Source organism: Mercenaria mercenaria, chromosome 7 (assembly GCF_021730395.1).
Source record: "Mercenaria mercenaria strain notata chromosome 7, MADL_Memer_1, whole genome shotgun sequence".
Lineage (NCBI taxonomy): Eukaryota > Metazoa > Mollusca > Bivalvia > Venerida > Veneridae > Mercenaria > Mercenaria mercenaria.
In genome coordinates, this window is record NC_069367.1 from 79672619 (window position 1) to 79698978 (window position 26360).

At 34.2% G+C, this 26360-nt stretch overlaps 1 protein-coding gene across 25 annotated transcripts in view; it reads left to right on the top strand.

The window, feature by feature from the left end:
* Positions 1–26360, top strand: part of LOC123553825 (uncharacterized) — a 62162-nt gene that overhangs the window by 21552 nt on the left and 14250 nt on the right. For 3 of the 25 annotated variants that reach the window (XR_008371826.1, XR_008371829.1, XR_008371839.1), the window contains exons 3-6: positions 2520–10479; positions 12026–16184; positions 20284–20412; positions 21414–21772. Coding sequence is in view for 3 of the 25 variants with exons in the window: in XM_053548744.1 (XP_053404719.1) it covers positions 2520–2612 (93 nt within the window). In the remaining 22 variants the exon portion in view is untranslated. Of the gene's footprint in view, positions 1–2519; positions 10480–11669; positions 11752–12025; positions 16185–20283; positions 20413–20937; positions 21254–21413; positions 21773–26360 lie in introns of those variants that run through there. The other 22 variants (XM_045343488.2, XM_053548743.1, XM_053548744.1 and 19 more) reach the window with 20 other exon arrangements.

Consider the following 26360-nt stretch of genomic DNA (forward strand, 5'->3'; position numbering starts at 1 on the left):
AGGCCAGAGTTAGATGTACAGGTTTTTGTCCCACGCAGGTCAGCTAGGCCCCGTCGACCTCATGTGCCTATGCAGATTATTTGGGGCAGGGGGGTTAAGTCCTATGATTAGCCAATGGCCTCACACCTCCTCCCTTCTTGTGGTTGAGGAGAACATGACAGAAATAAGGGTGTTTAGTATACTTTAACATTAAGCTACTTCATCATCATACATTATCATCATCTGTTCATCATCATCCATTCATCATTATAATCATCCATTCATCATTATCATCCATCATCATCATCCACTTATCATCATCATCATCCATTCATCATCATCCAATCTTCATCATCATCATCTTCATCATCATCATCCATTTATCATCATCTACTCATTATCATCATCATCTGTCCAGCATCATCATCTGTTCATCATTATCATCATCCATTCATCATCATCTACTTATCATCATCATCTCTATTCATCATCATCATCGTCTATCATCATCATCTATTCATCATCATCATCATCTATTCATCACCATCATCTCTATTCATCATCATCTTCTCTATCTATCATCATCATCTGTTTAGTCATCAGTACTTGATTTTTCTACAGACACTTGTTGGTTAGTCCCAATCCCCCCTCCCCTCCTCTGTCCCATGCCATTTGTCAGCATCAAGATTTAGAACATGATCAAAGATGTACTCTTATTTTCCATCATGTTCTGCGTTGGTCGAGTAGGCTTATGTGACGGTTTGTTTGCATTTTTCTGGTCATGGCTGCTGTTTCCTTGCCGTTGGGGGCTGTCTTTTTTCTCTTAAAAGAGAAATTAGATTGACGGGAAGTGAATCTGTGGCCATGACAAAGAAACATGCCTATAGACCAACACCTTAGCCTGCTCAGCTCTTGCAGAACATGACTGAAGATGACAGCTCATCTCTGATAACCAAATACTACTACTAATAATAATAAATTTGAATATAGCATGTTTTATAATCACAACCATTTCTCAGTTTATTTTAAAAGACTAAAAGTTTGCCGATAGTTGTCAGGGTCTTAGGAGGGGAGTTGGGCAAAACCACCGGTGAATGTGGATTTTCCAAGGAAACAGAATTGGCATCATCCATTTATCATTATCATCATCCATTCATCATCATCTACTTATCATCATCATTATCTCTATTCATCATCATCATCTATTCATCGTCATCATCATCTATTCATCACCATCATCTCTATTCATCTTCATCTTCTCTATTCATCATCATCATCATCCTCCACTTCGTTCTCCTCCTCCTCCTCCTCATCTTCATCTATTTTATCATCATTCTTATCATCATTACTCATCATCATTATCATATCTATCTGTAAATCATGCCCAAACTACATTTATTCAAGGTGTTAAATGTATACCAAACAGTCAGATTTCTTGCCAGTTCTTTGAAACCATTTCTTAGTTAAGTGGTGTGATTGTTGTTGTTGTATGTGTATGTTGTTTGTGTATGTGGAGTTTGAAAGCTTGTGTTATATGTTACCAGTACTATAAATACTTAAAAGACAATACTAAATTAGCTAAGGAGGCTTTGTTAATAATGGCAAACATTGCATGCAGTACTGGATTGTCCCAGGACCCAGCAATTTCCAGGACCCTGCAAAATTAGTATTTATGGTAACTATCTTCTATGCACGGTACTGGTTTTTTTCCAGGAAGTGAAAAGAAGAATGTGTGAAAAGTCATGTGTGCTTGTTTTGTATGGTAGTGTGTGTGGTGTGATTGTTGTTGTTGTATGTGTATGTTGTTTGTGTATGTGGAGTTTGAAAGCTTGTGTTATATGTTACCAGTAACACTATGTGTACTATAAATACTTAAGACAATACTATATTAGCCAAGGAGGCTTTGTTAATAATGGCAAACATTGCATGCAGTACTGGATTTTCCCAGGACCCAGCAATTTCCAGGACCCTGCAAAATTAGTATTTATGGTAACTATCTTCTTTGCACGGTACTGGTTTTTTTCCAGGAGTGAAAAGAAGAATGTGTGAAAAGTCATGTGTGCTTGTTTTGTATGGTAGTGTGTGTGGTGTGATTGTTGTTGTTGTATGTGTATGTTGTTTGTGTATGTGGAGTTAGAAAGCTTGTGTTATATGTTACCAGTAACACTATGTGTACTATAAATACTTAAGACAATACTATATTAGCCAAGGAGGCTTTGTTAATGATGGCAAACATTGCGTGCAGTACTGGATTTTCCCAGGACCCAGCAATTTCCAGGACCCTGCAAAATTAGTATTTATGGTAACTATCTTCTATGCACGGTACTGGTTTTTTTTCCAGGAGTGAAAAGAAGGTGTTAAAAGTCATGTGTGCTTGTTTTGTATTGTAGTGTGTGTGGTGTGATTGTTGCTTTTACAAAAAATACAAAAAAAAAAAAAAAAAAAAAAAAAAAAAAAAAAAAAAAAAAAAAAAAAAAAAAAAGTTTGTGCATGTTCTTGTTTGTAGTATTTAATGTAATAATTTATTCTGACCATTGCAGGCTGCAAGAAAGAGCATCATAATGCAGTTAACTGAATTCTGTTATGAAGCAGGAAAGGGACATCAAACAACAGTGGACAAGATTTTATTATGAAGCAAAAAAAGGGACATCAGAGTGCAGTGGACGAGATTTTTTTAAGAAGGAAGAAAGGAATATTAAAATGCAGTGGACTGGATTTAATTATGAATCGAGAAAAGGAACAAAGTGCAGTAAATGGAATTTTATTATGAAATGCAAGGAAGGGACATCAAAGTGCAATGGACTGGAGAATGTTGCTTCAAAAGATTGGCAGAGTTGCTCTTTGCAGTAGAGGAATATCAAAGTGCAATCGACTGGGTTTAACATAAACAAGAAAGGATTATCAAAGTGTTATGAATTAAACTGTTTCAGGACAGAAATAAACAACATCAAATTCTAATTGACTGGATTTTCTTGGGAAGGATAGAAAGAACATGAGGAAGGAACATAAAAGTGCAATTGATTCAGTTTTATTATGGAGAAAGGAAGAAACATCAAAGTGCAATCGACTTGGATTTTATTTAAGTGCAGTGGACGGACTGGATTTTCTCAGAGTGAAGAGAGGATATCTTGATGTTAATGTGACCCATAAAAGTGACTATTTTCATTTGTAGTGTTAAAAGTGAAAAAATAAGATAAAAATGTTAATCATTGGAATTGATACTTTTTGTGGGGGTGGGAATCTCTGTCCTGTGTATACCATTTCTTCCCATTCATCCTATAAAATTGAATTTTTCATGACATCCATTATGGATAGAAACTATATCTGAAGTGGAATAATTATTAAATCTGGAACCACGCTTGTACAGTTTTTTTCGGAAGTTACACTCTCGCGATATTTTGAAAAGAATTTTTTAAAGGTAATTATGTTTTTCTCTTTCTTACATATTTGCTGAATTACAAGAGTAATTTATATTTCTTGTTGCCATGCTTATTTACAGTACTTATACCAGTTCATTTTCATTCAGTTTGAGCTGCAAGGTGAAGCAGGAAAATGGTGTCAAGTTTGAAGGCAAGCCAAAGATGCAGTCCTGGATTTTCCTTGGAAAAGTATGAAGAATGTCTGTGAAAAAAGTGACTGTGTTCATTTGCAGTGTTTAAAGTGAAGAAAGAACAAAAAAGTTTAAGACAGCAAAAGAAGACCATCGAACTTAAATAGATTATATCACTTTGTATGAAAGAGCATTATTATGCAGTGAACTGGAATTTATTATGAAGCAAGAAAGGGACATCAAAGTGCAGTGGACAGGAATTTATTATGAATCAAGAAATGAATATTAAAGTGCAGAGGACTGGATTGAATTATGACACAAGAAAGGAACATCAAAGTACAGTGAATGGAATTTTATTATGAAGAAAGGAAGAGACATCAAAGTGCAATGGACTGGAGACTACTTGGGAGAAGATGTTGCTTCAAAAGATTGGCAGAGTTGCTTTTTGCTACAGGTGCAAAGCCCTGACAGATTCCTTTACTATTGATTGAGACATGCTAACGTTGCCTTCGAGGACAATCCGGTGTCTATATGTCCGCTAGATTGTGGCGTTTTTTGGAGCGACTGGTCTGCAACATTGTGCCGGCAATGTTAAGATGATGGTTGTTCCTCTCTGTTTTGAGAGATGGAATCAGGGATTGTGAGGATTTGCATTTCTTCCATATCAACTGACTGCCAATGACAACTGACTTTATGTCACGTTTATATGTACAGTCAGTGATCAATTAGACTTTATTATGAAGCAGTAGAGGAATATCAAAGTGCAATTAACTGGATTTAACATAAAGCAAGGAAGTATTATCAAAGTGTTATGAATTAAATTGTTTCAGGACAAGAAGAAACAACATCCAATTCTAATTGACAGGATTTTCTCAGGAAGAAAAGAAAGAACATGAGGAAGGAACATAAAAGTGCAATTAATTCAATTTTATTATGGAGCAAGGAAGAAACATCAAAGTGCAATCGACTTGGATTTTATTTAAGTGCAGTGGACGGACTGGATTTTCTCAGAGTGAAGAGAGGATATCTTAATGTTAATGTGACCCATAAAAGTGACTGTATTCATTTGTAGTGTTAAAAGTGAAAAAATAACATAAAAATGTTAATCATTGGAATTGATACTTTTTGTGGGGGTGGGAATCTCTGTCCTGTGTATACCATTTCTTCCCATTCATCCTAATTTCATCCTGACCCTGCCCATCCCATCCCTGATTGGTTACCCAGATATGATTGTACATATAATATATAATATAACATATATTTGAATTAAAATATAGATGTAGAGCATGGCCACGAAATAAACAGAGAAAGATGTGTATAAATCAATTTACTATGAAATATGTTGGTGTGAAATCATGTCTTATTCATGCAATTGACACTTTCTATATTTACACTATATGAAGTGGTAAAAGTACACTTCTTTATAAGCAAATGTATGTATGTATATGATAAAAAAAGGTCGAAAACTTGAATTTTTCAAGACATTCATAATTTTATTATGGATAGAAACTATTATCTGAAGTGGAATAATTATTAAATCTGGAACCACGCTTGTACAGTTTTTTTCGGAAGTTACACTCTCGCGATATTTTGAAAAGAATTTTTTAAAGGTAATTATGTTTTTCTCTTTCTTACATATTGCTGAATTACAAGAGTAATTTATATTTCTTGTTGCCATGCTTATTTACAGTACTTATACCAGTTCATTTTCATTCAGTTTGAGCTGCAAGGTGAAGCAGGAAAATGGTGTCAAGTTTGAAGGCAAGCCAAAGATGCAGTCCTGGATTTTCCTTGGAAAAGTATGAAGAATGTGAAAAAAGTGACTGTGTTCATTTGCAGTGTTTAAAGTGAAGAAAGAACAAAAAAGTTTAAGACAGCAAAAGAAGACCATCGAACTTAAATAGATTATATCACTTTGTATGAAAGAGCATTATTATGCAGTGAACTGGAATTTATTATGAAGCAAGAAAGGGACATCAAAGTGCAGTGGACAGGAATTTATTATGAATCAAGAAATGAATATTAAAGTGCAGAGGACTGGATTGAATTATGACACAAGAAAGGAACATCAAAGTACAGTGAATGGAATTTTATTATGAAGAAAGGAAGAGACATCAAAGTGCAATGGACTGGAGACTACTTGGGAGAAGATGTTGCTTCAAAAGATTGGCAGAGTTGCTTTTTGCTACAGGTGCAAAGCCCTGACAGATTCCTTTACTATTGATTGAGACATGCTAACGTTGCCTTCGAGGACAATCCGGTGTCTATATGTCCGCTAGATTGTGGCGTTTTTTGGAGCGACTGGTCTGCAACATTGTGCCGGCAATGTTAAGATGATGGTTGTTCCTCTCTGTTTTGAGAGATGGAATCAGGGATTGTGAGGATTTGCATTTCTTCCATATCAACTGACTGCCAATGACAACTGACTTTATGTCACGTTTATATGTACAGTCAGTGATCAATTAGACTTTATTATGAAGCAGTAGAGGAATATCAAAGTGCAATTAACTGGATTTAACATAAAGCAAGGAAGTATTATCAAAGTGTTATGAATTAAATTGTTTCAGGACAAGAAGAAACAACATCCAATTCTAATTGACAGGATTTTCTCAGGAAGAAAAGAAAGAACATGAGGAAGGAACATAAAAGTGCAATTAATTCAATTTTATTATGGAGCAAGGAAGAAACATCAAAGTGCAATCGACTTGGATTTTATGTAAGTGCAGTGGACGGACTGGATTTTCTCAGAGTGAAGAGAGGATATCTTAATGTTAATGTGACCCATAAAAGTGACTGTATTCATTTGTAGTGTTAAAAGTGAAAAAATAACATAAAAATGTTAATCATTGGAATTGATACTTTTTGTGGGGGTGGGAATCTCTGTCCTGTGTATACCATTTCTTTCCATTCATCCTAATTTCATCCTGACCCTGCCCATCCCATCCCTGATTGGTTACCCAGATATGATTGTACATATAATATATAATATAACATATATTTGAATTAAAATATAAATGTAGAGCATGGCCACGAAATAAACAGAGAAAAGATGTGTATAAATCAATTTAATATGAAATGTCTTGGTGTGAAATCATGTCTTATTCATGCAGTTGACACTTTCTGTATTCACACTTTATATAAAGTAGTGTAAGTACACTTCTTTATAAGCAGATGTATGTATATGGTTGAAAAAACATGAATTTTTCGGGACGTTCATAATACAAATGTATTATTTTGGATACAGTCTATTATCTGAAGTGGAATAATTATTAAATCTGGAACCACGCTTGTACAGCTTTTTTGGAAGTTGCACTCTCGCGTTATTTTGAAAAATACGGAATAAGAATTGTATAAAAGGTAATATTTTTCTGCTTGGTACATATATGCAGAATTACTAATTTATATTTCTTTTTGCCATGCTTATTTACAGAACTTATACCAGTCCATTTTTTCTTCAGTTTGAGCTGCAAGTTGAAGCAGGAAAATGGTGTCAAGGCAGGCCAAAGAAGCAGTACTGGATTTTCCCCGGAAAAGTATGAAGAATGTCTGTGAAAAAAGTGACTGTGTTCATTTGTAGTGTTTTAAGTGAAGAAAGAACGTAAAAAGTTTAAGGCAGCAAAAGAACAAACATATCACTTTGCAAGAAAGAGCATCATTATGCAGTTAACTGGATTTTATTATGAAGCAAGAATGGGATATCACAAAGCAGTGGACTGAATTTTATTATGAAGTAAGAAAAGAATATCAAAATTCATTTGACTGAATTATATTATGAAGCAAGAAATGAATATCAAAGTGCAGTGGACAGGACTTTATGAAGAAAGGAAGAGACATCCATGAAACAAGGAAAGATCATTTAAATGTTATGATTTATATGGTATCAGGACAGGAAGAAACAACATCAATTCTGATTGACTGGATTTTCTCAGGAAGAAAAGAAAGAACATAAGGAAGGAACATTAAAGTGCAATTGATTCAATTTTATTATGGAGAAAGGAAGAAACATCAAAGTGCAATCGACTTGGATTTTATTTAAGTGCAGTGGACGGACTGGATTTTCTCAGAATGAAGAGAGGATATTCTGATGTACATGTGACCCATAAAAGTGACTGTATTCATTTATAGTATTTAAAGTGAAGAAATAACAGAAAAATGTTAATTTTTAGAATTGATACTTTTGTGGGGGTGGGAATCTCTGTCCTGTCTATACCATTTATTCCAATTCATCCTATCCTATTCCAACTTGACCCTGCCCATCCCATTCCTGATTGGTTACCCAGATATGATTGTATAAATAATACATAATATAGCATACTTGAATTAAAATATTAATGTGGAGCATGGCCAAAAAATAAGCAGAGAAAAGATGTGTATAAATCAATTTAATATGAAATATGTTAGTGTGAAATCATGTCTTATTCATCCAATTGACACTTTCTATAGTCACACATTATATAAAGTGTTAATAGTACACTTCTTTATAAGTAGATATATGTATATGATAGAAAAGGTTGAAAACACCTATTTTTCAAGACATTCATAATTTTATTATGGATAGAAACTATTATCTGAAGTGGAATAATTATTAAATCTGGAACCATACTTGTACAGTTTTCAGAAGTTACACTCCAACGATATTTTGAAAAGTCTGGAAAAAGAATTGTTTGAAAGGTAATATGTTTTCTGCTTGGTACATATATGCAGAATTACAGGAGTAATTTATATTTCTTGTTGCCATGCTTATTTACAGTACTTATACCAGTCCAATTTTTTTTTTCAGTTTGAGCTGCAAGTTGAAGCAGGAAAATGGTGTCAAGTGTCAAGGCAAGCCAAAGAAGCAGTACTGAATTTTCCCCAGAAAAGTATGAAGAATGTCTGTGAATAGAGTGACTGTGTTCATTTGTAGTATTTAAAGTGAAGAAAGAACATAAAAATTTTAATCATTGGAATTGATACTTTTTGTGGGGGTGGGAATCTGTGTCCTTTGTAGTCCAGTTCCTTCCCATCAGTCCTAACCCCATTTCATCTTGACCCGGCCCATCCCATTCCTGATTTGTAATCCAGATATGAATGTACAAATAATATATATCATTTGAATTAAAATATTAATATAGAGCATGCCCACAAAATAAGCAGAAAGATGTATATAGATGAATATTAATATAGAGCATGGCCACAAAATAAGCAGAGAGATGTATATAGATGAATTTAATATGAAATATGTTAGTATGAAAATATGTCTTATGCATGCAATTGACACATACAATAGTAACACTTTATAAGAATTGATAAAAGTACACTTCCTTGTAAGTAAATATATGTATATGATAGAAAAGGTTGAAAACATGAGTTTTTGGAAATGTTTATAATATTGTTATGGATTCAGTCTATTATCTTATATGGAAATAGAGAAAAGTGGAAACTTCACAGGTCGCTCAACACGACAAAAACGAAAATGTTGCAGGCTAGGTTTGATTGAGCCTGTTCATGGACGGTAGTGGAAATGCATGCTACCGTCCACGCCCTCTAGCCCCGGGTTGAGCAGAACTCAACATTTACACATGCTAAAAGTACAAAAAGCAATAATTATTGAATCTGGAACCACTCTTGTAGAGTATGGGAACAAAATAAGCAGAGAATGGATTTGTATAAATGAATTCAATATGAAATAATTGTTCATGTGAAAATATGTCTTATTAATGCAATGAACATTTGCTATAGTTAAACTTGATTAGAAGTGGTAAAAGTACATTTCTTTGTAAAAATGTATATATGATAGAAAAGGTCAATAGACTGCCAATGACAACTGACTATGTATATGTATAGTCAGCGATTGATTGGACTTTATTATGAAGCAGAAAAGGAATATAAAAGTGCAATAGAAAGGATTTAATATGAAGCAAGGAAAGATAATCTAAATGTTATAAAAAGTGACATAATTAAAAATGTTAATTATTTGAATTGATACTTTTGTGGGGGTGGGAATCTCTGTCCTGTCTATACCATTTATTCCGATTCATCCTATCCAATTCCAACTTGACCCTGCCCATCCCATTTCTGATTGGTTACCAAGATATGATTGTATAAATAATACATAATATAGCATACTTGAATTAAAATATTAACCTGGAGCATAGCCAAAAAATAAGCAGAGAAAAAATGTGTATAAATCAATTTAATATGAAATATGTTAGTGTGAAATCATGTCTTATTCATCCAATTGACACTTTCTATATTCACACGTTATATGAAGTGTTAATAGTACACTTCTTTATAAGTAGATGTATGTATATGATAGAAAAGGTTGAAAACATGAATTTTTCATGACATTCTTAATATTATTATAAATAGTTTATTATCTGAAGTGGAATAGTTATTCAATCTGGAACCACACTTGTACAGTTTTCAGAAGTTACGCTCCAACGATATTTTGAAAAGTCTGGAAAAAGAATTGTTTGAAAGGTAATATGTTATTCTACTTGGTACATATATGCAGAATTACAGGAGTAATTTATATTTCTTGTTGCCGTGCTTATTTAAAGTACTTATACCAGTCCATTTTTCTTCAGTTTGAGCTGCAAGTTGAAGCAGGAAAATGGTGTCCAGTGTCAAGGCAAGCCAAAGAAGCAGTACTGGATTTCCCCCAGAAAAGTATGAAGAATGTCTGTGAAAAAAGTGACTGTGTTCATTTGTAGTATTTAAAGTGAAGAAAGAACATAAAAATTTTAATCATTGGAATTGATACTTTTTGTTGGGGTGGGAATCTGTGTCCTTTGTAGTCCAGTTCCTTCCCATCAGTCCTTACCCCATTTCATCTTGACCTGGCCCATCCCATTCCTGATTTGTAATCCAGATATGTCTGTACAAATAATATATATCATATTTGAATTAAAATATTAATATAGAGCATGGCCACAAAATAAGCAGGGAGATGTGTATAGATGAATTTAGTATGAAATATGTTGGTATGAAAATATGTCTTATGCATGCAATTGTCACAATAGTAACACTTTATAAGAATGGATAAAAGTACACTTCTTTGTAAGTAAATATACGTATATGATGGAAAAGATTGAAAACATGAGTTTTTGGGAGACGTTTATAATATTGTTACAGATTCAGTCTATTTTCTTAAATGGAATAATTATTGATTCTGGAACCACTCTTGTGTAGATCATGGGTACAAAATAAGCAGAGTATGGATTTGGTATAAATTCAATATGAAATAATTGTTCATGTGAAAATATGTCTTATTAATGCAATGAACATTAAATTTTGCTATAGTTAAACTTGATTAGAAGTGGTAAAAGTACATTTCTTTGAAAAAAACTGATATATGATAGAAAAGGCCAATAGACTGCCAATGACAGCTGACTATGTCCCATTCATATGTGTAGTCAGCGATTGATTGGACTTTATTATGAAGCAGAAAAGGAATATAAAAGTGCAATAGAAAGGATTTAATATGAAGCAAGGAAAGATCATCTAAATGTTATAAAAAGTGACATAATTAAAAATGTTAATTATTAGAATTGATACTTTTGTGGGGGTGGGAATCTCTGTCCTGTCTATACCATTTATTCCGATTCATCCTATCCAATTCCAACTTGACCCTGCCCATCCCATTTCTGATTGGTTACCCAGATATGATTGTATAAATAATACATAATATAGCATACTTGAATTAAAATATTAATGTGGAGCATGGCCAAAAAATAAGCAGAGAAAAGATGTGTATAAATCAATTTAATATGAAATATGTTAGTGTGAAATCATGTCTTATTCATCCAATTGACACTTTCTATATTCACACATTATATGAAGTGTTAATAGTACACTTCTTTATAAGTAGATGTATGTATATGATAGAAAAGGTTGAAAACATGAATTTTTCGAGACATTCTTAACATTATTATAAATAGTTTATTATCTGAAGTGGAATAGTTATTCAATCTGGAACCACACTTGTACAGTTTTCAGAAGTTACGCTCCAACGATATTTTGAAAAGTCTGGAAAAAGAATTGTTTGAAAGGTAATATGTTATTCTACTTGGTACATACATGCAGAATTACAGGAGTAATTTTTATTTCTTTTGCCATGCTCATTTACAGTACTTATACCAGTCCATTTTTTCTTCAGTTTGAGCTGCAGTTTGAAGCAGGAAAATGGTGTCAAGTGTCAAGGCAAGCCAAAGAAGCAGTACTGGATTTCCCCCAGAAAAGTATGAAGAATGTCTGTGAAAAAAGTGACTGTGTTCATTTGTAGTATTTAAAGTGAAGAAAGAACATAAAATTTTTAATCATTGGAATTGATACTTTCTGTGGGGGTGGGAATCTGTCCTTTGTAGTCCAGTTCCTTCCCATCAGTCCTAACCCCATTTCATCTTGACCCAGCCCATCCCATTCCTGATCTGTATTGCAGTTATGAATGTACAAATAATATATATCATATTTGAATTAAAATATTAATATAGAGCATGGCCACAAAATAAGCAGAGAGATGTGTATAGATGAATTTAATATGAAATATGTTAGTATGAAAATATGTCTTATGCATGCAATTGTCACATACAATAGTAACACTTTATAAGAATTGATAAAAGTACACTTCTTTGTAAGTAAATATATGTATATGATAGAAAAGGTTGAAAACATGAGTTTTTGGGAGACATTTATAATATTGTTACGGATTCAGTCTATTATCTTAAATGGAATAATTATTGAATCTGGAACCACTCTTGTGTAGAGCATGGGAACAAAATAAGCAGAGTATGGATTTGGTGTAAATTCAATATGAAATAATTGTTCATGTGAAAATATGTCTTATTAATGCAATGAACATTAAATTTTGCTATAGTTAAACTTGATTAGAAGTGGTAAAAGTACATTTCTTTGTAAAAATGTATATATGATAGAAAAGGTCAATAGACTGCCAATGACAGCTGACTATGTCCCATTCATATGTATAGTCAGCGATTGATTGGACTTTATTATGAAACAGAAAAGGAATATAAAAGTGCAAAAGAAAGGATTGAATACGAAGCAAGGAAAGATCATCTAAATGTTATAAAAAAGTGACATAATTAAAAATGTTAATTATTAGAATTGATACTTTTGTCGGGGTGGGAATCTGTCCTGTCTATACCATTTATTCCGATTCATCCTATCCAAGTCCAACTTGACCCTGCCCATCCCATTTCTGATTGGTTACCCAGATATGATTGTATAAATAATACATAATATAGCATACTTGAATTAAAATATTAATGTGGAGCATGGCCAAAAAATAAGCAGAGAAAAGATGTGTATAAATCAATTTAATATGAAATATGTTAGTGTGAAATCATGTCTTATTCATCCAATTGACACTTTCTATATTCACACATTATAATTATGAAGTGTTAATTGTACACTTCTTTATAAGTAGATGTATGTATATGATAGAAAAGGTTGAAAACATGAATTTTTCGAGACATTCTTAATATTATTATAAATAGTTTATTATCTGAAGTGGAATAGTTATTCAATCTGGAACCACACTTGTACAGTTTTCAGAAGTTACGCTCCAACAATATTTTGAAAAGTCTGGAAAAAGAATTGTTTGAAAGGTAATATGTTATTCTACTTGGTACATATATGCAGAATTACAGGAATAATTTATATTTCTTGTTGCCATGCTTATTTAAAGTACTTATACCAGTCCATTTTTTCTTCAGTTTGAGCTGCAGTTTCAAGCAGGAAAATGGTGTCAAATGTCAAGGCAAGCCAAAGAAGCAGTACTGGATTTCCCTCAGAAAAGTATGAAGAATGTCTGTGAAAAAAGTGACTGTGTTCATTTGTAGTATTTAAAGTGAAAAAAGAACATACAAAACTTAATCATTGGAATTGTTACTTTTTGTGGGGGTGGGAATCTGTGTCCTTTGTAGTCCAGTTCCTTCCCATCAGTCCTAACCCCATTTCATCTTGACCCAACCCATCCCATTCCTGATTTGTATTGCAGATATGAATGTACAAATAATATATATCATATTTGAATTAAAATATTAATATAGAGCATGGCCACAAAATAAGCAGAGAGATGTGTATAGATGAATTTAATATGAAATATGTCAGTATGAAAATATGTCTTATGCATGCAATTGTCCCATACAATAGGAACACTTCATAAGAATTGTTAAAAGTACACTTCTTTGTAAGTAAATATATGTATATGATAGAAAAGGTTGAAAACATTAGTTTTTGGGAGATGTTTATATATTGTTACGGATTCAGTCTATTATCTTAAATGGAATAATTATTGAATCTGGAAACACTCTTGTGTAGAGCATGGGAACAAAATAAGCAGAGTATGGATTTGGTATAAATTCAATATGAAATAATTGTTCATGTGAAAATATGTCTTATTAATGCAATGAACATTTGCTATAGATAAACTTGATTTGAAGTGGTAAAAGTACATTTCTTTGTTGTGGGGGTGGGAATCACTGTCCTGACTATTCCAGATCCTTCCCATTCATACAAATAATATATAATATAACATACCTGAATGACAGTATTAATGTAGAACATAGTTGCATTAAAAGCAGAGATAAATTTGATATGAAATATTTTTGTGTGAAAATGTCATATTCGTGTAGTTGACACTTTTCGACACTTTCTATAGTCACACTTTATAAGAAGTGGTAAAAGTATACTTCTGTATAATGTATATATGTTTATATAGTGTTTAGAGTGAAGAAAGAACATAAAATGTTAATAATTGAAATTAATACTTTGTAGGGGATGGGAACATTGTCCAGTCTATTCCAGTTCCTTCCCATTCATGCCTATCCTAAGCCAATCTGACCCATTCCATCCCATTTCTGATGGTAACTTGTGTATGATAGTACAAATAATATATAATATAGCATATTAGAATTAAAATATTAATGTTGAGCATGGCCCAAATAAATGAAGAGAAAATATGTGTATAAATAGAATAATTATGAATATGTTTTATTCGTGCAATTGACACTTTCTATGGTAACACTTATAAGAAGTGGTAAAAGTACACTTCTTTATATGTAGAGAAAAGATTAAAAACATTTGTTTTTCGAGCTGTTCATAATATTATTATGGAAACAGTCTTATTACCTAAAGACAAAAAGACAAATGATTTCTTAATCTGGAACCACACTTGCATGAGCAAATGAAGGTTCATGTACAGTTGTTGAAAGTTACATTCTTGCTGTATTTTGAGAAGTATGGAAAAAGAATTGTTTGATAGGTAAAATATTATTATGGAAACAGTCTATTACCTAAAGACAAAAAGACAAATGATTCCTAAATCTGGAACCACACTTGCATGAGCAAATGAAGGTTCATGTACAGTTGTTGAAAGTTACATTCTTGCTGTATTTTGAGAAGTATGGAAAAAGAATTGTTTGATAGGTAAAATACTGTTCTGTGTTTCAGTCATATTTGCTGAATTTGCTGACCATTGTTGAAGTTGTGGATTTTCCCTGGGAAAGAATGAAGAATGTTTTCAAGAAGAGACTGTATTCATTTGTAGTGTTTGAAGTGACGAAAGAATTACAAATTGGTACTTACTAGAATTTTTTTTTTGTGGAGTTGGGAATCACTGTCCTGTCTATTCCTGTTCCTCCCCATTCTGTCTTGTCCCATCCCGACCTGGCCCATCCATTCCTGATTGATAATCCAGAAGTCTTTGTAAATAGAACATGTTGCATATTTGAATGGATTTGTATACTGAAAAAAAACCAAAGACAAATATCAAACAGGGAATGCCACGCACCAAAAAGTAGTGTTTTAGAATATGGCCACAAAATATGCTGAAAAAAAGACAGTGTATAAAAAATATTAATACCAAATATGTTAGTGTGAAAATGTGTTTTATTTATGCTATGGATACTTAGTTTAGTTTATTATTGTATAAAAATAAAGTGTGTTTCAGGAAAGTATAATTTATAAGTCTATACGATTTTTGTCAAACATATGGATACAGTTATACAGTATTATACAGGATATAAGATAGAATAAATATTAAACCAGGAATGACATTTGTAGCAGTATGTAACGGAAAAACTTGGTCTGTTGGGTTTATAAACATCGAATGTAACAACATGACAAGTCTCTTACATTATACTGTTTCTAGAGACAGAAGACAAAAGATGTTGAATGTGACAGCTGGAAATGTAAGAGTAGGCTACAAGACTGATTTCCAAACCAAATGATAGGCACTGGTATGTATTGTTGTTTATAATGATATCTAATGTTGTGTATAAAAGGTTTCATTGATATGTTGATCTGTTACACACAGGTAAATGTCAACTTCTCCACTCAAATTAGAGGTGGAGGATGATTGATCTGGACTTTAGCTTGAGGATTTAACTAATGTATTCCATGTAACTTTTACCATGATTTTAGATGCCTAAGTTCCAAAACATCAACACTTATTAGCAGAAACACCCATGGATGAAGAATCAGACTGGTTAATCGGCGGATGGTGAAAATTGTCACATGCTGCAAGAAAGAGAGATAAAACCCCTCACACCACCAGCACCAACTCGGACAGATGGTATCTCAACATATAGTAGATTCACGGTGATACATCGTAGAGCAGATATAGCTGGTCAACTTATACAAGAATGTTGAGGTAATGAAACTTAAATTCATATTAATTTTTTTTTTCATAACAGCTGTTTACATTCAAACTTCTGCAGATAGAATGAGTACACACAATGAACATTTAAACTTTAACCTGCTGCCGGCAAATGATTCTGCCTTTGCAACATGTGCAGACCAAGATCAGCCTGTACTCCGTGCAGGCTAATCATGGTCTGCACTGTTTGCTATTCAGTCAGTAAATTTTAAGTGAATACCCCTTTGAATTATAAGTGGTACTGCCCAAATTAAATGATGGACCAGTCCATTATAGAAAAAAGTAGGGGGGCCACCGTGGCCGAGTGGTTGAGGTTGCTGACTTAAAATCACTTGCCCCTTATCGGTGGGTTTCTTGCCTCACTCGGGGTGTTGAATTCTTCATGTGAGGAAGCCATCCAGCTGGCTTGTAGAAAATCATAAAATCTGTCACATGCTATAAATCCATTGAAAATTAATGAATTAAATTTACAATTTAATAATGTATACAAAGTAACAGAAACTTTACATAGAGCATAGTCATTATCCTAAATCTAATCAACAATAGTCACACAAATAATGCTACTTTTTCCTCATTAATTTCCAAACATGCAACACATGCCAAGTAAACCCTGGTACACCATATTGTTAGGTCAAAGTCATATTGCAACTTTCCTTCTTTTGATGGAGGAAAATGACCTCGGTGTTCCGTTCATATCCGGGCAAAAAATGTAGATCTTTATTATTCATGAGAAAAAAAATGCAGTAATTTCCAGTTCAGATCGAAATCGCCAAGATAATAATTGTCTCCCCCAGGAGACATATTGTTTTTGCCCTGTCCGTCCGTCCATCCGTCCGTACATCACACTTCATTTCCGAGCAATAACTGGAGAACCATTTGACCTAGAACCTTCAAACTTCATAGGGTTGTAGGGCTGCTGGAGTAGAGGACCCCTATTGATTTTGGGGTCACTCCGTCAAAGGTCAAGGTCACAGGGGCCTGAACATTGAAAACCATTTCCGATCAATAACTAGAGAACCACTTGACCCAGAATGTTGAAACTTACTGTTTTTGCCCTGTCCGTCCGTACGTCACTCTTCATTTCTGAGCAATAACTGGAGAACCATTTGACCTAGAACCTTCAAACTTCATAGGGTTGTAGGGCTGCTGGAGTAGAGGACCCCTATTGATTTTGGGGTCACTCCGTCAAAGGTCAAGGTCACAGGGGCCTGAACATTGAAAACCATTTCCGATCAATAACTAGAGAACCGCTTGACCCAGAATGTTGAAACTTCTGAAACTGAAACTGCTTTATTTGATTAAACACCTAATTTTACACATAGTATATTCACTGGCGTTGTACATTTAATTATACCAGATTTATATAGCGCCAAAGGCGCTTTACATAGTTCAAATGCAGCCACACAGGGCGCATAATTCATCCTCTACTAGTACAGACACAGAGCGATCTGACCAGAGGGACAGAGTGAGACAAAGCCCCCACGACAGAGAGATCAGAAATCAGATACAGGCTTATAAACCATTGATTTTGGGGTCACTCCGTCAAAGGTCAAGGTCACAGGGGCCTGAACATTGAAAACCATTTCCGATCAATAACTAGAGAACCACTTGACCCAGAATGTTGAAACTTCATAGGATGATTGTTCATGCAGATTAGATGACCCCTATTGTTTTTGGGGTCACTCCGTCAAAGGTCGAGGTTACAGGGGCCTGAACATTGAAAACCATTTCATTAATTACTAGAGAACCGCTTGACCCAGAATGTTGAAACTTCATAGGATGATTGGTCATGAAGAGTAGATGACCCCTATTGATTTTGGGGTCACTCTGTCAAAGGTCAAGGTCACAGTGGCCTGTTCATGTAAAATCATTTTTTGGAAATAACTTGAGAACCACTTGACCTACAATGTTGAAACTTAATAGGATGATTGGACATGCAGAGTAGATGACCCCTATTTATTTTGAGGTCACTTGATCAAAGGTCAAGGTCACAGGAGCCTGAACAGTGACTTGAGAACCACTAGGCCAAGAGTGTTGAAATTTAGCGGGATGACTGGACATGCCAAGTACATGATCCCTATTGCAGCCAACCATCAGTGTCTCTTCGACTTTCGCTCCTGACCCCTATTGACTTCTTGCCGATAGGACTTTGCATTGGGGGAGACATGCGCTTTTTTACAAAAGCATTTTCTAGTTAACTCTGCTCTCCGGTAGCCTGGGAAATGACAATTTCTAACCTTTCTCTACCTGCAAATTGACAAGTTGATAATTATCAGAACTCAATGAATATCCATTAACACTAATTAAAGCAAATAAAGTGGGATCTTAAATGTCTTCTGATTAAAACAATTATTATGTGCCCAAAGTGACGTATTATGTTATGATGCTGGTGTCCATCCGTCTGTCCATCCGTCTGTTAGCAATTTCGTGTCCGCTCTGTAACTCTTGAACTGCTTGAAGGATTTCAAAGAAATTTGACACAAATGTTCACAACACCTAGGCGACGTGCAGAGCACATGTTCCGGATGACTCACTTCAAGGTCAAGGTCACACTTAGGGGTCAAAGGTCATGTATGACTTTGCTTTGTGTTTATTGCTCTGCATTGCAGTGCTCTTGTTTTTATTTGGCAGTTTCGTCTTTTGTTCACTTACAATAAAAAAGATTTGAATTACTTCCCTTTTATGTTACAATAAATAGCTTATTTTGAAACTTTTTTTAAAATTGGCCATAGGGAAAAACGAAGACCACTTTTCTGGGGTACAACATGGATGGTACTTTACTATCAAAGTCTACACCAGGAGAAACAATTCCCATAATTCTGCTTTGAATTTTGACAGAATTATGCCCTTTTTTAACTTAAAATTTTTTGTTTAAATTTTTGATGAAGTCAAATATCTCCGTTACTTTTAAAGCTTATGACTTTAAACTTAAAAAAATAGTTATTGACTATCAAAGTCTACACCAGGGGAAACAATCCCCATTACTCTGATTTGAATTTTGACAGAGTTATGTCTCTTTTTAACTTGGACTTTTTTTACTGGCAAAGCTCTGTTTCAGAGTCAAGCACTGAGAAATGTCTAGGATGCTGTCTTACTGACGGCTCTTGTTAGGTGTATTTTGACATACCTTGTAAGGATTTTTTGAGGACTTAGATTTTCTTTTAAATTTCTTCCCTTTGTTGTTCCTGTCCTTTGGGCTTCACACTCCAAGTTCTTAAATTTTGCTCCCATCCTCTTATGTAACCTTTCGGGTGTATAATACCCGACTTGGCGGAGCTCTTGTTTATATTTCGGTTTATTGTCGCTTAAATATTTTTTTTCTGCAAATGTCCGAGTGGATAAGAATTGTAAAAATTTCGTCGGGCTTCCTCAGCCACTTTTAAAGTAGATTTGAAACATCTACAACGTCCCGCAAGCGTTTATGAACATAGATTATATGATACTGATTTATAACATTGTAAACTTGATTCCTCGAAACTGCATTTGTTAGATTTTGAAATTTTAATAAATCATACAATCATGTCAAATGTTAAATATAGGTAAGTTACTGCTGCTAAAATTAAATCTGTCACTAAAATACTGAACTTATTGAAGATCCTTGATTTTCACATTTTTGAAAATTGTGGGTTGAAAGCTTTCGTATGTGCGCAAATAGACTTAAAAATGACATTAATGAAGAGTGTTTCTGCACAATGGCCGCTCACTGCCGACAGCCGGCCAGACCCAAAATCACTTGGGCAGAAAGTTAACTTGGACATCCGCCATAGCTACAATTAGCATACAGTAAAACCTGCTGTTGCCTCTATTAAGCAGCCAGTGTATCATTTCCCTTCATTCTATAAATGACATGCATTAAGCAGCCACATGCTCTAAACAGCCACCTTTTCCCCACTCTCTTTGCTGGCTGCTTTAGACGCTGATTTTAAAGACAGTCAGCTGTTATAAAAATGTTGTTGCTTTTTGTAAAAATAGGGTGTTGATGATACCTATTCTGTTTCTGGTTAAGGGCAATGAATGCTAGGCAAGTTTCTCAAACATTATCTTCTTTCCCTGACAAAAACATTGATATGAATAAAAAAATTCATTACTTCAGACATCGATAGTTGGTTTCCTGTGAAGAAGAATGTATAATGTAACACCTGCAGCTAGAGTATTCGGAGAAAGGAATCAGCTCAAAGAACATTGGAGGGGTCTGATGACAATATTGATACAGGTTACGAAGGTAAGTCTGGTATCAATTAACAAGGGTTTTGATATTTAAAATACTTGTACTGCTGCTGTACATTTACTTAACAGTCTGACGGACACTATTTTTAATTTCAGCTATCTAACAAAGATCTTTAAAGACAAAGAATGCTGCCAAGTGAAATAGTAGCAGATATACAAATAATAGAACAACTAAACACTGAAATTCTGTGAAATTCATCATCAGTTTGTGCATTAAGAACACAAGAGTTGTGTTGTCTTGATCTCATTTCTTAATTAATAATTTAATATATGCAAGTACCATTTTAAGTTCTTTGTTGGAAGCCGCCCAGGGGGCGGCTTCCAGTAGGGACGCTTAAAAATTTGTCCTATGGAGATGACATCATCAATTTAGGATCAGTTGTTGTACGTATTACCTGTTATGTATAGATTGTAAAAATTGTACCTAACACTAAATGATTAAATAAAATTTGAAGGTATAAAATAAAATTAATTTTTTTTTTACTCGTTCAATTTCTTTCTTGTTTTTTTCTTTTTCTAGGTCAATTATCAACCTCACTTGGTCAAGTTCTGTAACTCTTACATGTATTTTGAGCAAATTATGCCCCCTTTTGGACTTAGAAAATTCTGGTAAAAGTTTTACATGCAAGTTACTATCTTATTACTATATTACTTACTTGAGTATAATGTTGCACTGCAAGCTTAAATTGTGTGATTAATTTTTTTTTTCTCTCGTTCAATTTCTTTCTTGTTTTTTTCTTTTTCTAGGTCAATTATCAACCTCACTTGGTCAAGTTCTGTAACTCTTACATGTATTTTGAGCAAATTATGCCCCCTTTTGGACTTAGAAAATTCTGGTAAAAGTTTTACATGCAAGTTACTATCTTATTACTATATTACTTACTTGAGTATAATGTTGCACTGCAAGCTTAAATTGTGTGATGCAATAAGGTCACAATTTAGAAATATTATTTGAGCATATGAAAGAAACAGCAATATTTTCTGGTTTATTTAAAGGTGATCTACAACATGATTCTACAACTGCCAATGAACTTCAGTAGAAGAGCTGGAGGGGAATGGAGTGAGCAGATTGCAGTACAGTCAAACCTGTCTATAAAGACCACCCTTGGGAGAGTCAAAATGTGGTCTTTATTGGGAGGTGGTCATTATTCACAGGTTAAAAATACACTGTTAATGTTAAAATGGGAAACAAAACATGTGTTCTTTAGAGCCAGGTGGTCTCTGTTCAGAGGTGGTCTTTAAGACAGGTTTGACTGTATACACATCAGTGGAAGTGGAACAGGCAGATTTCAATATATACAACATCAGTGGGAAAAGCGCAATGAAGTTCAGCTGTTTCCAGCTTGAAACACATGGTATGATTTGTTTTTAGCCCAACTAAGTATATGGAGAGCAATCCTACTTGATTCAAACTTAAAACAATTGTTTCATATCATCACCCAGATCATTTGACACAAGATCCATAAATCTGGCATCAATATATAATGAATTATGCCCCATTTTTAGCTCCACTTTCTGGAGAATAGGGGGGCTATACTACTCGCCCCGGTGTCTGCTTTGGCGTGACCCTTCTTGGTTAAAGTTTTTCGGCAACCTTTGTTTTTCTGTCATATCTTTGTTACTATTGCTTATATCTTACTGTAACTTCACATAAACATTGTCAAGTATACAAACAAAGTATGTGTAAGGGCTGAGCCCATTATACCCAAGGTCAAGGTCACCAAGGTGTTGTACTTAGGTTATTTTTAAGGTTAAAGTTTTTTGGTAACCTTTGTTTTTCTGTCATATCTTTGTTACTATTGCTTATATCTCACTGTAACTTCACATAAACATTGTCCAGTATGCGAACAAATTATGTACAGGGACTGGGCCCATTTTATCCAAGGTCAACAGGGTCTTATACTCTGGTTATTTTTGAGGTTAAAGTTTTTTGGCAACCTTTATTTTTCTGTCTTTACTTTGTTACTTTTGCTTATACCTTACTGTAAGTTCTCATAAACATTGTCCAGCATATAAACATAGTATATGCAGGGGCTGGACCCAATATACCCAAAGTCAAGGTCACCAAGGAGTTATACTTGGAATTATTTTCACGTTAAATTTTTTCGAAAGCTTTATTAATAAACATATCTCTGGTACTTTAAAAAGACAATGACTTGAAATTAAAAATGTTTGTTTATAATCATCATCTGCATGTGTGGTTACATACCCCATAACTCTAATTGTATTTTTGACAGAATTATGCCCTTTTTGTACTTACTTTTTTTTTTTGCAATCTTTGCTTTCTGGATATTACTTTAATGCAATAGAAGATAAAGACTTGAAACTTAAAATGTATCTTTATCTCCATCATCTGCATGTGTAGTAACAATCCCCATAACTCTGATTTGTATTTTTGACCAAATTATGCCTCTTTTATACATAATTCTTTTTAACAAACTTCATTTTCTGGTCATAACTTTGGTACTTTATAAGATAATGACTTGAAACACAATATATATTTTTACCATTATCATCTGCATTTGTGTTGTAACAATCCTAATAACTCTAATTTGTGTATTTGATGGAATTATGCCCCTTTGTGTATCTTCCTTTCATAGTAGAGGTCTCTTATTCAGACATATTTATTTTACTGTCAAATCCCCGAATAGTGGAGCACGCTGTCTTACGGACAGCTCTTGTTTTTCTTAGAATTTCAAGTAAATTCATGATGCTATTTTTCTCTACCTTAATTATCACTAAGATAGTTGTTATGTCTCCCCCCCCCCCCTCTGGGGGAGACATATTGTTTTTGCCCTGTCCGTCGTCCGCCCGTCCGTCCTTCCGTACATCACACTTCATTTCCGGGCAATAACTGGAGAACCATTTGACCTAGAACCTTCAAACTTCATAGGGTTGTAGGGCTGCTGGAGTAGATGACCCCTATTGTTTTTGGGGTCACTCCATCAAAGGTCAAGGTCACAGGGGCCTGAACATTGAAAACCATTTTCGATCAATAGCTAGAGAACCACTTGACCCAGAATGTTGAAACTTCATAGGATGATTGGTCATGAAGAGTAGATGTCCCCTATTGATTTTGAGGTCACTCCGTCAAAGGTCAAGGTCACAGGGGCCTGAACATTGAAAACCATTTCCGATCAATAGCTAGAGAACCACTTGACCCAGAATGTTGAAACTTCATAGGGTGATTGGTCATGAAGAGTAGATGACCCCTATTGATTTTGAGGTCACTCCGTCAAAATTCAAGGTCACAGGGGCCTGAACATTGAAAACCATTTCCGATCAATAACTTGAGAATCACTTGACCCAGAATGATGAAACTTCATAGGATGATTGGTCATGCAGAGTAGATGACTCCTAACGATTTTAGGGTCACTGTTAAAGGTCAAGGTCACAGGGGCCCGAACATTGAAAACCATTTCCGGTCAGTAACTTGAAAACCACTTGACCCAGAATGATGAAACTTCATAGGATGATTGGTCATGCAGAGTAGATGACCCCTAACGATTTTAGGGTCATTCTGTTAAAGGTCAAGGTCACAGGGGCCTGAACATGGAAAACCATTTCTAATCAATACTTTGAGAACCTCTCGACCCAGAATGTTGAAACTTCATAGGATGATTGTTCATGCAGAGTAAATAACCCCTATTGTTTTTTGGGTCACTCCATTAAAGGTCAAGGTCACAGTGGCCTGAACATTGATAACCAGTTCCGATCAATAACTTGAGAACCACTTGACCCAGAATGTTGAAACTTCATAGGATGATTGAACATGCAGAGTAGATGACCCCTATTGATTTTGGGGTCAGTCTATTAAAGGTCAAGGTCACAGTGGCCTGTTCATGTAAAATCATTTTTTGAAAATAACTTGAGAACCACTTGACCTACAATGTTGAAACTTAATAGGATGATTGGATATGCAGAATAGATGACCCCTATTTATTTTGAGGTCACTTGATCAAAGGTCAAGGTCACAGGAGCCTGAACAGTAACTTGAGAACCACTAGGCCAAGAGTGTTGAAATTTAGCGGGATGACTGGACATGCCAAGTAGATGAACCCTATTGACTTCTTGCCTATAGGACTTTGCATTGGGGGAGACATGCGCTTTTTTACAAAAGCATTTTCTAGTTTACTTTATTAGCCATATGATGTGACACATGGTACATTATTCTTGCAGAGATATTTTATGAATCATACCTAGTAAATGATTTGATGCTGTTCCACTTGAAAGCCCACCCACTTAGCTCAATAGAGAGAGCATAGATATACAGATTGATTACAGGGTTGTCAGTTTGATACCTGGGCGGTGCATATGTTGTCTGTGATGATTTGATAAAAGACACTGTGTCTGAAATCATTCATCCTCCACCGCTGATTCATTTGGAGAAGTTGGCAGTTACTTGTGGAGAAAGGTTTGTACTGGTACAGAATCCAGGAACACTGGTTAGGTTAACTGGCTGCCAAGTAACTGAAATATTGATGAAAAAAATGGTGTTAAACACAAACAAACTCACCACTCGATCTTTGTTACTAAATACATTTTATTCAGACTCGCAGGAGTCTAGGAGTTGTTAAGGTAGGTCTGCACATTCGAATAATCTGAGGTGTTGGTGTAAAGTCATTAAAGAATGAAGACTAGATATGGAATTGATAGCAGTATGTATGTAAATCAATTACAATGGCAAGTTTACTTTCCTTCTAAAGTTAAAATACCATTTTAAAACATTTGAGACATTGAATTAATAAAAAAAGATGTCTTTATTATACCTTAAAATCAACCAGAAACGGTGCCTACGGATTTTAGTTCACCATATTATAGGCCACATTTTCATTTACGACTGCGAGAAGTTTAAAATATTGTAGAAAAAATTCTTTTGATAAAAATGTTACTAAAATTGTTGTATTTTTCCCATTACAAACATTTTCAAGTCAATCTAGCAAAAAAAGGAAAAATGGCCAAATTTTTAAATATATTCTGTTTTGGAAAATCAGGGTTTTATAGACACTACAAAAATTTGACCTGAATGTGCAGAACTACCTTAAAGTCCATACTGCTTTAAATTTTTATCGTAAAGTTTTTCCAAATTCATGTTATGCATACTTACATGGTTAGAAAAGCACTACTTTTAATATTGCACATGAACATTTTTAACTAGATCATTAAAGGGAGGTAATAAAAACAGTTGATTAAAACATTGTAATATATTTAGCAATATTCAAACTTTTGACAAACGTGAAAGAAAGTAATTATCAGAAATGGGATTTAACAAGAAATTAATGTATTTATGTTCATGACGGAAAATGTAGCAGCCATATTTTAAACCCTTAAGCATGCCAGTGATAACTTCCTCAGATGTGCCTTATTTCACTATCCAGCACTGCAGTAGTTGAGTATGCTGTCTGCAGTGACAGCTGTTTCTTTATATATTTACACATAAATTCAGATTTGCCATATCAACAAAAACTTTGGTACTCAATGATTTTTGTTATTCATTGTAGAGTTGCCTATTAAAAAATGAAATACAGATTTTATTTAAAGACAGTGAAATTGTAAATTCCCAAAATCATACCTAGTTAGAAAGGTAATTAAGGTGTCACAGTTCCTAATTTGATATGGTTTTATAGCTAGAGCCAGTTGAAAGGCATAAATTTCAAGAACTTGGGCTTTATTCCTGTTCTGGTTTTCACATTTGTTGAACCTTTTGGCCTAAATGCAAAAAAGATCAATGAAATATTTCAAGTCCTCGTCAGGTTGCAGTAGAGTCATTGAAGTTTGATGTCAAAAATGCAAAAAGTATACCTCCTTGTGAGACACCAGTACTGTTCTTATCCCACTGCTAGAGGAATCAAATTTTAAAAAAAAAAAACGGTTTTAAATTTTCTTCATAGTCCAGCTGAAAATACATTTTAGTGAACTATTAAGATAAAAGAATTTGTATAC